We start from the raw sequence: 13,660 nt of genomic DNA on the forward strand, positions 1-13,660 counted from the left end.
TTCCCAAGCAGTATCACTAGGGAATTAGATTGCCCAATCTTCCTAAGAGTGGCTGGTGGGTTTGAACCTCCAGTGTTCTCGTTAGCAGTCAAGTACCTTAGGGACTATGCTACTAGAACTCCTAAATAATGTGTACAGCAATTTTTTTTTATTATTAGGATTTGGGTGAAGATTTACAGAGTAAATTCACTTTTCATACAGTAGTTCACATATACTTTGTCTCATGTCATTGACCAAAATTTACAATGCAGCAGCTCCCCTCCCACTTCCTCCCCATAGTTACCTCCTCCCAGTGTCCATCCCTTCATACTCTTCGAGAGGCCCATTGTCTGCCAACCCTGTATATGATCTTGGATACACTCTCCATTTAGACATACATAATTGTTTAGCTTGTTCACCCATCTATCCGTCCCTATACCCATGTTTGCTTTCATTGACAACTCAGTATTGTATTTACAAAGGGGTTCATATTTGTTGTTTGTACTGCCCATGTAACTCTCTCTGTCTTTCTCATCCTCAATGCTGCCATATTGGTCACTCACATTTGGTACATTGCCCTTCTCTTCACCCAAATCAATATTTATCTCTATCTATCTAACAGCATTCCCTCCCCTTCCCTCCCACCCCTGGTAACCAACAAAGAAAATGTCCTCCAATATATAAACCTTTCCTTAACTTTCACAATAACGGACTAGTACAATATTTGTCCTTTTGTACAGCAATTTTTAAATGCGAAATGAATTTTCTATATAAATTTTCTCCAAAATTACAATAAAATATTTTTTAAAAAACCATATGAAGACATGGAAAATAATTGATGGGGCAAAAAAGGCAAAGAAGTAAAAGGTGCGCGGTCTGGGCGGGGCTGACAGGTGGGCGGAGTCTAGAATGGGAACTGGGAGGGGCCATAAGGGCATTGGGCGGGGCCTGGGAGATCCTGAGCCTCCGGGTGGAGGCGTTGGTTCCGCCGGGAAGCTGCTGTCATGGTGGCTCCCGTGGTGTACCTGGTAGCAGCAGCTCTGCTCGTTGGTCTTATCCTCTTCCTGACTCGCAGCCGAGGCCGGGCGGCGGCAGGTAGGAGATACCGCTGCGCCATAGACGGCGAGGCCCGGTTTTACGGTCTCTGAACCTTTCTATGCCGGCGCGCCGCGGCCCCTGCGCATGCGCTTGATGTGCTTTTCGAGGAGGTGTTTGCCGGATGGGCCTGACAAAGATGTTGTCCGACAGCGTTCTGGCGGCCGTGAGACAGACGTACGCATGCGCATATGTGCACGCGAAGAGGGACGTGTTGAGAACCGCAGTGCTAAAACCCAGTCCTGAAGACCTTCGCTGTTCTTCCAGCTTTAAGCCAGAGCCTTGTCCCAGCTCGCTCCTCTCTTCCTTACATTCTAGATCTGCATACCCGGAGGGGCCAGGTCTTGATCGATAACCCACTGTCATCTCTCATTTCCTCTGGGCTATTCCCCTTTGCGCCCATTGGGGGCCGCAGAGCGTCCCGTTCCTTCCAAGTTAGGTCTAGAGAGGGTGCCAGGGAACGGACACTTGAATGTTTTCTGCCTATCCACAGGCTGGAAGGAAGCATGAGGCCTCTTCAGGAAGCTCTGTGAAGCCCCCTTTTCCCCTGCCCACCCTAAGAAAAGCACCCATGCTCCCTCCCTTAGCCTCCTCTCCCCCCCTTTCTGTATCCCACCAGTTGCACCCAGACCGGAAGCTGTGTCTGTCATCCGCCAGGACACAGAGCAGATACACCTGTCGTTTTCCCTCCCTGCCATTTTCTTGTGGGTATATGGGTTTGTGTTTGTGTCTCTCCTCCACCCTTGGACCACGGGCTGTTTCAGAGCACCATCATGCCCCAAGGGCAGGGGAAAGGGATGCTGAGGTAAGGCAGGTAGCCAAAAAGCCTTCCTGGAAGGGAGACTCAGCTCCTGCCAGCAAGTAGACTCTGATTGGAGTGCTAGATAAAATTATGGCAAACAACATAAGGCAAGAAACCAATGAACTAATGCATTGGGCATTTGGGTGAGGTCTGGAGAGGCCAGGTGGGTTTTCTGGAGAAGGTAGGGCCTTAGCTCCATTTTGCAAGGCATGGAAAGTACTGACAAGTCAGCCGGAAAGGTGGGGCTGACCGGAAGGTATCACCATAGGTAGGTGAGCTTGCTGCCGAGAACCAGGGTGTTGGCCTGGGTTGTAAAGGCCTCCGTGGTCAGATTGCAAAGATGCAAGGTTGGGCTTTGTTCTGTGGGCAGCAAGAGCCTGGGAGGAGGATGAGCAAAAGAAGATGAGCCTCCCAGAATACTGCCCTTCCTGCCATCAGGTGGGCCAGGCAGCTGGGCACTATCATGGTTCCTCTCTTCCCTCTAGCTGCCCAAGAGCCACAGCACAATGAAGAGGAGCCAGGTGTAGCAGGCCAAGAGGCCCAGCCTGGGCGCCTAGAGCCTGGGGAGCAGAGAACTGAGGGCAGACCCCGGCGCCGGAGGGACCTGGGCAGCCGCCTGCTGGCCCAGCGTCGAGCCCAGCGGGTGGCCCAGGCAGAGGTGGATGAGAATGAGGAAGAGGCAGTCATCCCAGGTGAGAGGGGCCCAGCCTGGTGAGGAAGGGGGGTGAATGGGGAGGGGAGTATGCTGGTGTGGGCACACTTGTTCCCTGAGGACCTTGCCCTAGGGCCAGAGTGCCTGACTGGGAGCTTCTGCAGATACTGGGATGTTGTCACCTGTAACTTCAGAAGAGGAATTGGGGAGTAGAGACCCATAGGCCTCCATCTCCCCTGTGCTGGGAGACCAGCAGAGCCCTTAGGATTATGAGAAAGTTCAGTAAGGGCTCACATGCAGTGTCCTCTGCCCTCCTCTGATTTCACAAGGGGAAGATATAACCAACATCAGCGGCATCAGTCCAGGCTGACCCCTGTGAAACAGAGGGTCAACCTTTTTTTTTTAACCAATTCTGACACCAATCATCCCTCCCATGGCACTCTCCACTTCTCTGCTGCGCCCTCTGCTGCATTTGATAATTCATTGCAATGGCCACACAAAACTCACAGACCATACTCATGATTATGGGGCTTATTAGGTAAGTAATAGGTTACAGTTCAGGTTCAGGAATGCTCAGGATAGAATTCTTGGAACAAGACAGCCCCTCCTCTGCTATGCTTGCAGGCACACTTCTCTTTGGCCCTTGGCCTCTCAGCCTGGCCTCTGCCCTGCTCGGGCAAGTGTTAAAAAGCTCTTTTAGTTCTGCATCCCACTCCACCAGCAACCCGCCTGCCCACAGGCACTCAGCTTTTTCACTCATGGGCCAGCAGTCTTGCTGCTCTGTCTTGTGCTGGTCTCTTGGTTCAGCTGCCACCATCTCATTGTCATCTTCCTGCCATCTCTTTGCTGAGGAGGTCTAGCACAGGGATCTTGGGTGCAAGGATATACTCCCCTTCACCTCAGGCTCTTCTCTCAGCGGCAGTGAGATCCTGCTTTGCTGCCTCTGGGAGGACTCATTTTAAGCCTAGCAAGATGACAAAACTGACCTTGTCACATTAGTGTTTTCCTTATTTGCACAGTCCCACCCCCAGAAGGCAACCATATATCTTATCTGCATTCTTAGTAAGTTGTCCATTCCCTTTGGTGGACCTTACATTTGCATAGTTTTAGCCAGTCATCTTGTGGGAGTCACAAAGACCATGGCTAGAAGAGCCATACCAAGCAATTCTCTGCACTGCAGAAAGAATGCACCTTCTTCAAGTACTTAATGGCTGGCTTGAGCCTGAGAAGAAGACACCTGGCCCTTTCCCAGAAACAGGGCATTTGGAGTCTTTTCCCTTGTACCTTGGGGATTAGCCCCTTTGGCTCAAAAAGAGGCTTTCTGTTTTGCCACTCCTCTTACCTCAGACATGGGGTCAGACGTCTTGCTGCTCAGACATTACCTGGTCTTTACCTTTCCACTAGTCCTAGGATAGTCCTGAGCCAGGGCTGTCCTTTTGACCAGGGCCTGCTGGCAGGAAAGGATAACCATGGCCAGGGCCTGAGCCTAGAACCCTCAGCTCCTGACTACAGTGAAGAGGACTTAGATTTGGCTAGGATAAATTTCCCAGGGGCCATTCTTCCCTGGGGGTTTGGCTCACAGACAGAAACCAGAGACCTCTGAAAACCCAGACAGTCCTGTCTGATCTTTAGACTCTTGGACACTAGAACCCTGGGTCTCCCTCTTCATGGCTATACAGCATCTAAAGTTCTCATCTGTCCCTTTACTCCATGGCCTCTGAGCCCTCTCCTTCCCCTAACACACTCACTCAATAGTACAGATTTCTGCATTCATAGCAGATGCTTCTGGAGGGTAGAGCTGGGCTTGTGATACTCACAAGGGTGTGAAGGGGATTCCTCTATGAAGAAAGAATGTTGGTCCCCTCTCACCAGGGCCTGAAGCCTCTTTCTCTGACCATTCCCAGCCCAGGGAGAAGAAGACATTGAGAAGCCAGTGGAAAGTCACCTGTCAGGGAAAATTGGAGCCAAGAAACTGCGGAAGCTAGAGGAGAAACAAGCGCGAAAAGCCCAGCGTGAGGCAAGTGAAGGATGGGGTGCAGCTCTGTCCTTGCCTACCTGTCCCTGTGGCAGAACCTTCCCTTGGGGCTCCTTGCATCCCAGGATAAATTTCCCCAAAGGGCCATCCCTCCCTGGGCTTGCCTGGCTCTGCTTCCTGCAGCTTCATTCTCTGGCCTGGCCCAGGCATTGCCTTCTCCAGCCTCAGAGGTGGGCATGCTCTAGCTAAGGGTAGGGGATGTGTCCTCTGTGAAAGCCTCTCTCCTTAGGTGGTGCAGAAGATTGACGTATTTAGCTAACCATAAGGCTAGAGGTTTGAGTCCACCCAGAGGCACTGCGGAAGAAAGGCCTGGTGATCTGTTTGTGAGGAAATCAGCCATTGGAAAGCTGATTCTACTCTGACACACATGGTACTGCCATGACTCAGGGTTGATCAACTCTATGGCAACCAGATTTTTTCTCCAGGCAGAGGAGGCGGAGCGTGAGGAACGGAAGCGCCTGGAGTCCCAGCGTGAGGCAGAGTGGAGGAAGGAGGAGGAGCGGCTTCGCCTAGAGGAGGAGCAGAAGGTGAGGTAGATCCCTTTGATCCCTGACTGGCCAGCCCTGCTTCCCATGCAGCCCCCCAGTACCTCCAGCCTCGAAGATGGGCCAAGGATCAGGTGCAGACAAAGCCTGTGGAGAGCTGGCTGCCTTAAGTCAGGTTTCTGAGAAGGAGAGCCAGGCACTGGGATTCCTGTGCATATGGTTTATTGCACATGCCTGGATTCAAGGGCACTGAGGTGGTGGTCCAAGTGGCTAGAGCAGAGTAAGCAGGAGGAGAGGAGGAGAAAGGCTCAGCACAGTAAGGCAGGTCTGGATCCTGAGGCCCTTGAGGCTACTGAGGCCTTGTAAGAGGCAGTGGACCCTCCCTGTGCTGTGTCTAGTACAGGGCCTGCCATGCAGGGGCTGCCCAGGGCCTGCGGGCTGCTGCAGTGATGGCAGTTCATGAGCGTTTGCCAGTGTCTTCCTCCAGTCTCAGAACAAGGTGCCCAAGGAAGGGAGCACCACAAAGATGTGGGGTATATAGGGTGAAAGCCAGGGCTTCCTTAGTTAGGAAGAGCCTACAGGCTGACATCTGTGACTCGAGTCCAGGGACCCTGGATGGCAGGCAGCCAGGCCCTGGGTTCTGTAGCAGATGGGCCAGAGCACCGCGGAGGGCAGCATGAGCACATTAGCAGAGAGGGTTTTAGCCTTTCTGAACATCGATCTTGCCTTGTTGTTGTTGTTATGCGCCGCCAAGTCGGACCGACTCATAGCGACCCCTCCTTGGGTTTCTGAGGCAGTATCAACTACAGAAGTAGATTGCCCCATCTTCCTTCCGAGGAGTGGCTGGTGGATTTGAACTACCAGCCTTCTGGTTAGCAGTCAAATGCCTTAGGCACTATGCTACCAGAGCTCCCAAATCTTGCCTTTTGCACCTTTAATATTCATCCTGGGGCTCTTCCCCCTCTACCAGTTCTCTGTTTATTAACATTTTACAAAGTCTATTTGTCGTAACTAATGAATAAGTGTTGGCATGTTAATTAACTAAACGCCATACTTTATTCAAATTTTACTAATTTTTCCCCAGAGCCCTTTTTCTGTTCCAGAGTCCCATCTGGGATCTGTGACATTTAGCTGTCGTGCTTTGTTAGGCTCCTTTGGGATGACAGTTTCTCAGATTTTGTGGTTTCTTGATGACCTTGACAGTTTTGAGGAGTGCTGGTCAAGTTCTTTGTAGAATGTGCCTCAATTTGAGTTCAGCTGATGTTCTTCTCACAGTTAGACTGGAAAGAAGACCATAGAGATGAAGTGCCCTTCTCAACACAACATATCAAGGATACATGTTATCAATTTGACTTAACACTAATGATGTTACTCTAGATCACCTAACTGAGATTGTGTTTGCCCGGTTTCTCCATTCCCAAGTTACTCTTTTCTCCCCCTCTTTTCCATACTGTAAGGAGTTCTGGTGGCATGGTGGTTAAAGCCTTTGGCTGCTAACCAAGAGGTCAGCAGTTTGAACCCATCAGCTGCTCTGAGAGAAAAAGATGAGGCAGTTAGCTTCCGTAAAGGTTTATAGCTTTGGAAACCCAGCGGGGCAGTTCTACTCTGTCCTAAAGGGTTGCTGTGAGTTGAAATCAGTTCGAGGGCAATAGATTTTTCCATACTTTGCTCTTTGAAAACAAGTCACTAGGCGAAGCCCACACTTAAAGTGTAGGGGGTTATGTTCCACCTCCTTGAGTGGAGAATAGCTACATAAATTATTTGGAAATCTTCATTCCAGGACCTTTGTCTTTTTTCCCTATTTATTTACTTACTTAATCGTTATGTCCATATGTGTTTACAGATATTTTAGACTTTTGCTTATGTCTAAAAAAACAAAGAAAATAAGGGGTTGGTTATCGTTCATTTTTTTGCACAAATTATTCCAGCTTGGGGAGCTCTTTAAGTTGATATCTGTGTCCATTTGGCATTACTCCCATCATGTTTTTTTAGTACATTTACTTTCTGGCACTACAAGATGCTCGGGGTTCATGTTATATATCCTCTGCCCAGCTTTAGCTTTATATAGAGATATTCTGAGAGACCTTTCTGAGGGCTTTGGAAAATGATTTGTGTTGGTGGAGATTGTTGCAGTAAGTGGTGATGAGTGAAGTAGACAGATTAAGAAGCTTTCAGGATACCAAAGAGGGAAAGGAAGATGAGACATCATTTCTGACCAGGGCAGATGGCTGATGGCAGTGTGATTCACTGAGTGAGGAACTAAGGAGGTGGACCAAACGTGGGGAATGGGTCACAGGCTCTGTCTTGGACATGCTAAATTTGAGGTGCCCGTGAGACAGCCAAGTGTGTGTGTCACGTGGGCTGTGTTTGGGAGGAGAGGTTTGGGCCGGAGTACAATGACAGTCATTGGCAAGAATATGATTGTTGATGCTGTGGGTATGGGTAAGGTGTCCAGGGAAACAGGAAAGGACGGAAGGGCCCAGGCTGAGTGATGAAGGAGGTAGGAACAAATGGCCCAGGAAGCAGGAGGAAATCCAGGAGAGACTGGGAGCCTAGGAGCCAACAGAGAAAGGCACGGATAGCCTCTGTGCCCTACACCAGTGAGAGGACGGGGCTATGAGTCCTGAAGGGTGTCCCTTGGATTTAGTGAGAAGGAGGGCATTGGTGACACTGTCATAGGAGGAGTTTTGGTGGAACAGGGAATGTCAGATTGGAGTGGAAGGTTAAAAGGTGGTGAAGAAATGGACCTTGGTGTTTGTTCAAGAAGTGTGGGCATGATGGGGTAGAAAGTGGGGACATTATAGGGTCATGCAGGGTTTTTGGGGTTTTTTTAAACCAAATATCTTGCGTTTTTATTAGTCAGTTTCTTAATGCAGAAGTATAAAAACAAAACAAGAAACCAGACATTTCCCAAATCACAATAAAAATTAAAAAAAAAAAAAAGTAGTAGTCATGAAACTGATGAGAAGAGGGGCATTGCCTACTCTTCAGCTTGGAGAGGGTAGAGGTCAGGGTCTTAAAGGTTCTGAGCCCTGAGAAAGGGCTGGCCTACCTTTGGTATCCTGTGGGACAGGAGGGCCCAGAAGAGGGCACCCTGCCCCCAAATACCTGACTTTTGGCTGCTTTGTGTCCACAGGAGGAGGAAGAGAGGAAGGCCCGGGAGGAGCAGGCCCAGCGGGAGCATGAGGAGTACCTGAAACTGAAGGAGGCTTTTGTGGTGGAGGAGGAGGGCGTGAGTGAGACCATGACAGAGGAACAGGTAGGTCCAGCATGCCTGGGAAACTTCTCCCTGTACACACCAAGGAGCTGGGGGCTAGGTCAGCCCATGGCTGGCCATCCTATCCCACACACTCTGGCTAGGCAGTAAAAGAGGTGGGTGGGTATCAGTACCAGCAGGCTCTGTTGGCCCGAGGCCTTGTCCTTAGAGCATGGTGCTACAAAACCTTCACCATGCACCTGCCCATGCAGGCAGGTTGTAGGTGGCACCCCAGGTGGTTGGGCGAACAAATAGATGGCACTCAGGTGGTGGTCATAGTCAGGTGGGAAGGCACAGGCCCTGCAGCCTCTTGCAAGGGAGACACTCACCCTGATTTTTCTGTTCCTCTAGTCCCACAGCTTCCTGACAGACTTCATCAATTACATTAAGGTAAGAACCTGCAGAGCAGAGGCCCAGGACCAGCTCCCTGCCCTTGCATACATGTTGTAGATGTTCTCTTTGGGGCCTAGAGAGAGAGGATCTGAGCAGAGGCTGTGGGTGTTTCACTCCGGCACGTGCAGGAGTGGGCAGGGCAACCAAAGAAGCTGAGCTGCAACGTCCTGGCCAGGAGAGCCCTTTCTTTTCTGACCTCAAAGGGGAAGAAGGACCGGTCTGTGTGGGTAGCATAAACCTTTGCTCGTGCCTCACTCTCAGTGTTTGACAGCTCTTCAGACCCGTGCTCAGTGACTCACTGTGTTTTTGAGCTTTTTCACATGTATTTCCTGTCACTTCTGTCAGACTGAAGCTCCACAAGTCAAAACAAGTGTCCCCTGCCATGTGGCCCTGACTGAGATCTGGGTCTTCCAGGGGAAACAGCATGGTGTTTCCTTTGGAATCTAGGGCGGGGTGGCAGGTGTGTCCCTTTCTGTCCACCGCCTCAGCGCAGGCGGCCCGGATGTTGCTCCAGGTTGCATAAGCACGTCTTGCTTTGCCTTGCTGCTAAGCAACTTCTCCTCTCCCACGAAAGATGCGTTGAGGGGAGAGGTTTTCAAGTGTAGCTCAGAGGTGCAGAGGCGGCTGAGGGAAAGAGTGCAGCGGGAACGGGGGCGAGGCTGGGGGTGGTACTAGGGGGTGCCAAGGAGCCAGGGCTTGCATAATCCTCCCCTCACCCCCACCAAGAGAGCAGGGTTTAGCTGCCTCCCAGCAGTGGGGACCTGGGCCCACAGCCTGGGCTGGGGGTTCCTGAGAAGGGGTTACACCAGCAGCTTCCAGAGGATCCTGTTCCCCCAAGCTCTGAGCACTCCCCCCGTGGAGCCTATTTTCCCTGGAACGCTGTATCAGGGGCCGCAGTCTTTGGCAGGATATCATTTGATTTCCTAATGCTTTCTGCAACTCCCAGTCCCCATCTACGCAGTGGGCAACAACGTGGCTCTGAATCCCTGGAAGCCCTCCTAGGTGGAAAGGGCCCCCAGGGGATTCTAGTAGTCTCTTTGATGGCTTCCTGCAGCTGCCATGCTCTAGGGTTCTCCAAACATCTGGAGCTTAGAGGTACATCCAGCCTGTGCTGGTTGGTTCTCCTGGAGCTGCTGCCCTCCCCGCCGCCTCCCGGCTCCGAGGATTTCAGGGCATTCCCATGCCCAGCAGAGTATACCTGAGGTCTGCAGAGAGTTTGCTCTTGTCAGTCCACTCTCCTTTCTGACTATGGTTGAGTTGGTTTACTTTTGGCCCCAGCAAAATCTTGGTCCAGGTTCTCGGGGACTCCATGTTTCTGCTCTGAGCTGTCACTGAGAGCCCAGAGCCTGCTCCCTGCCATGTCGGTAGAGGCCAGCTGGCCAGGTTACCTTGTGCTCACCCACTTCCTGGCCCCACTGCAGCTCACTCGCCTCCCTGATTGCACAGACGGGTTGGCATTTCAGAGAGTCACATGCCATCTGCAGCCAGGGAGGTGTCACCGCGTTGCTCCTCCCCCAGTTCGTTTGCTATGGAAAGTACACGGAAACACAAAAGACCTTCTTCTCTTGAGTCATGCTGTCGGGGGTTGGGGGGCAGGTGATGCATGTGTAGGACCCTGCAGTGAACCATTGCCTGTACCCCTGGAAACAGGTTCTACTGAGAGTGTGAGGAAGCACCTGGGATGTGGCTGTACATGGAAAGTACTTAGAGGTGTTAGTTATTTTAAGGGTGCACTCAGTGCATCAGATGGTGTGAAAAGGATGAGTGAAAAGAAATGTGGGTTTGTCAGGGTTGTGGCAGCTTCAGGCCAGGGCCAGGGTAAGGGCGAGCAAAGGCAGGAATAAGTGTGCCCCCCGAAAGACCCTGGCTTCCTTATCCGTAGACTGGCGTGTCCCATCAGCCAGGCTCAGCTTAGGAGCATGAGCTGTTATGTTCACCATTGCACACCCCACATTGCAGGGCCTTGTCCTGGCAGATCCTCAGAAAACACAAGTCCATGGTGGCAGCTTTTTTTTTTTTTTTTAATTTTTATTGTGATTTGGGTGAAAGTTTACAGAGCAAATTCATTTTCCATACAGCAGTTCACATACATTGTGTCTCATGACATCGACTGTAGTTTCCCACAATGCAACAGCTCTCTTCCCACTTCCTCCCCATAGTCACCTCTTCCCTGTGTCCATCCCTCCCATGCACTGCTACCCTCTGAGCTGTCTCCCTGTGCATACACAGCCCTTCTAGTCTCCCATCATTGATCTCTCCAAGGAGCGTATCTACCTAATGTAAATGTTCAGTTCATATGGTTGTCTTTTGTTTGGCTGGAACCCACAGGAATGGGTTCAGTTTCAGACCTGAAGGGCAGCTAGGGGCCGTAGTCCCAGGGGTTTCACCAGGCTCTATCCGACCGGCAAACCTGGTCCCTTTTATTTTCTTTTTTTATGATTTTGACTTTTGTTCCACATTGTTTTCCCACTCTATCTAGGATCTCCTACATAGATCCCCTTCCAAGTGGTTGACAGTGGTAGCCGGGCACCATCTAGTTCTTCTGCTCTCATAGTCATACAGGCTGAGGATCGCGTGTGTACCAGTTGCTCTGGACAATTGTTTCCATACATCTTTGGTTTTCTTCATTCTTCTTTGCTATGGATGAGGAGAGACCCATCGTTGCATCTCAATGGCCGCATGCAAGCTTTTAAGATCCCAGTTGCTACTTGCCAAAGTAGGATATGGAACAATGTTTTTGTGTAGTGTTATTATGCCAATTGAGCTTCATGTGTGGTGACAGCTTTTTAAAATAACTTGGTGGCTGTTACCTGCTTTCTCTTTATCTCTATTCTGCTTCCCTATCTAGCTTGTGTATGATGTTAAAAAGATACAGCTGGGTGCAGAGACAAGGTGGCAGCTGTGTGTAGCACACACTGTGTGTGTGTGTGTCTGTGTGTCTCTCAGAGTAGTCCCCAGGCCAGACCAGGGCCTGTAGGGCAGGTGGTAAGTTTAGGTAGATCACTCCTGGTAAGCAAGGTGGTGGGAATGTATGAATGTGTGTGTCTCTCTGTATTTGGGTGACTGTGAGTGTGTGAGCATTGGTGATGGGAGCCAGGCTCTCCCACAAGGATGCACACAGTATCACTCTAGCACCCAGACTAGATCAGAGTAGAATGCAAACTTACTGGGGGTACTGATGTTGACAAGAATTGGCCCAAGCTCACCTCTCTCCTTTGCTCTCCTTCTCCTTGTAGCAGTCCAAGGTGGTGCTCTTGGAAGACCTGGCTTCCCATGTGGGCCTGCGGACTCAGGTAAGCCCTGGGAGGTGGTCCACTATATGGAATGTGGCCCTGCAGTCTATGTGACTAGCAGAGGGAGCATGTCCTGAAGGTGAGGAATCTCGCTGCCCCCTCCATCCTACCGTCAACCAAGAATAAGTCATGTAGGAATCCCACCATTCTAGTAGATGGAAGAACAAAAATCAAAAAACCCAAACTCACTCCCATCAAGTCGATTCTGACTCATAGCAACCCTTATTGGGTTTCTGAGGCAGAAACTTTACTGAAGTGGATTTCCCCATCTTCCTTCTGTGGAGTGGCTGGTGGGTTTGAACCACTGACCTTCTGGTTAGCAGCCAAATGCCTTATCCACTATGCCTCTAGAGCTCAAGCAGGGAGGAAAAAAGAAGTCTAAACCCTGTCACTCCCCACCATCCCCTATAACCGAAGCATCCCAATCCCAGTAACCTTGACAGCTCTTTACAGGCAGGCTGGGCCAGCCTTGATGGCCAAATATTACCACTCCCATCTTGGCTGGAAGAGAGCCTTTTAGGGGTCTTGCAGGGCCTGGGGACCAGAGCTCCTTTTCCCCAGGACTTCTCCAAGGGAGAAGCACAGGGTCCCATTGGGGTGTGGCTGTGAAAAAGAAAGGAGGAGGTACGGTTGTGGTGGGAGGAAGGTTGCAGGTTCTTGCTTTTTTGAGGACAGCAGCCCCCGCCTGTGCTCTGAAAACTCTTCTCCTCGTAGGACACCATAAGCCGCATCCAGGATCTGCTGGCTGAGGGGACTCTGACAGGTAAGAGAACGAGAATCAGCCACTCCAGGGACAACAGGAGGCTCCAGAGACTGGTTCCTAGGGGACACCTGGTCCTGGGGGCCAGGTTGACCATTCCTGGGGTAGAGGTATAAGTAAGGAACAGTGAGCAGGGGATGCAGTTACAAGGAAGACGTGGCAAGGCCTGGGGATAATTGTTGGGTGATGGAGGCAGGCAATGAAGCCTGGTTTAACACACCTAGCCAGGCTCAGGTGCAGCCAGTTAAGGTCAGGCAGGCAAGGGACCTAGAGGGATCTGAGCTGGTTGTGAAGGGGTGGGTGGGCATTCTTAGGACAGGCAGGAAGGGCCCAGGAGGGCTCAGCCCCACATCCTACAACCTGCATGTCCCCACAGGTGTGATTGACGACCGGGGCAAGTTCATCTACATAACCCCAGAGGAACTGGCTGCCGTGGCCAACTTCATCCGCCAGCGGGGCCGGGTGTCCATCACTGAGCTTGCCCAGGCCAGCAACTCCCTCATTGCCTGGGGCCAAGAGCCCTGTGCCCAGGCCTCAGCCTGACCCTAATCTTTCCATCTTGTACTCTGAGCTGGCTTGGGCCAACCTAGCCAGTCATCTTCCTCCTTCCCCACTGTCCCAGGGCGGTGACGGAAAGTAGCCGGGCGGTTACAGATTAAAGGCCCATGAGCACTGCTGAGCTTGGTGTGGCTTGGTGTGGCAGAGCCTGTCCTGGGATCTCAGACAAGCAGGTATAATCTGGGCCTCCACATACATCCAAGAGGAGAGGAGGGTTCTTGGTGAGAGATAGGAAGTCCCATTTTCATCATGCATTCATTCACTCAGAAGAAAAAAAAGGATTGGGCTTTTTTGGACAGTGCCCAAAGTCCAGAAGGGAAACACAACTTCCTGTGTTTCTTTGTACCTGCAA

At 51.1% G+C, this 13,660-nt stretch overlaps 1 protein-coding gene across 1 annotated transcript; it reads left to right on the forward strand.

Moving 5' to 3' along the window:
- The first annotated feature begins 983 nt into the window (after positions 1 to 983).
- On the forward strand, positions 984 to 13,293 carry DDRGK1 (DDRGK domain containing 1). The gene is made up of 9 exons (XM_042783618.1): positions 984 to 1,074; positions 2,362 to 2,568; positions 4,433 to 4,549; positions 4,993 to 5,090; positions 8,185 to 8,307; positions 8,656 to 8,694; positions 11,934 to 11,990; positions 12,705 to 12,753; positions 13,127 to 13,293. Exons 1-9 carry the CDS (start codon positions 984 to 986, stop codon positions 13,291 to 13,293), a joined length of 948 nt encoding a protein of 315 aa, XP_042639552.1.
- The last annotated feature ends 367 nt before the right edge of the window (positions 13,294 to 13,660 follow it).

Source organism: Orycteropus afer, unplaced genomic scaffold (genome assembly GCF_000298275.1).
Source record: "Orycteropus afer afer isolate SDZICR_OR568_19922 unplaced genomic scaffold, OryAfe1.0 scaffold00020, whole genome shotgun sequence".
NCBI lineage: Eukaryota > Metazoa > Chordata > Mammalia > Tubulidentata > Orycteropodidae > Orycteropus > Orycteropus afer.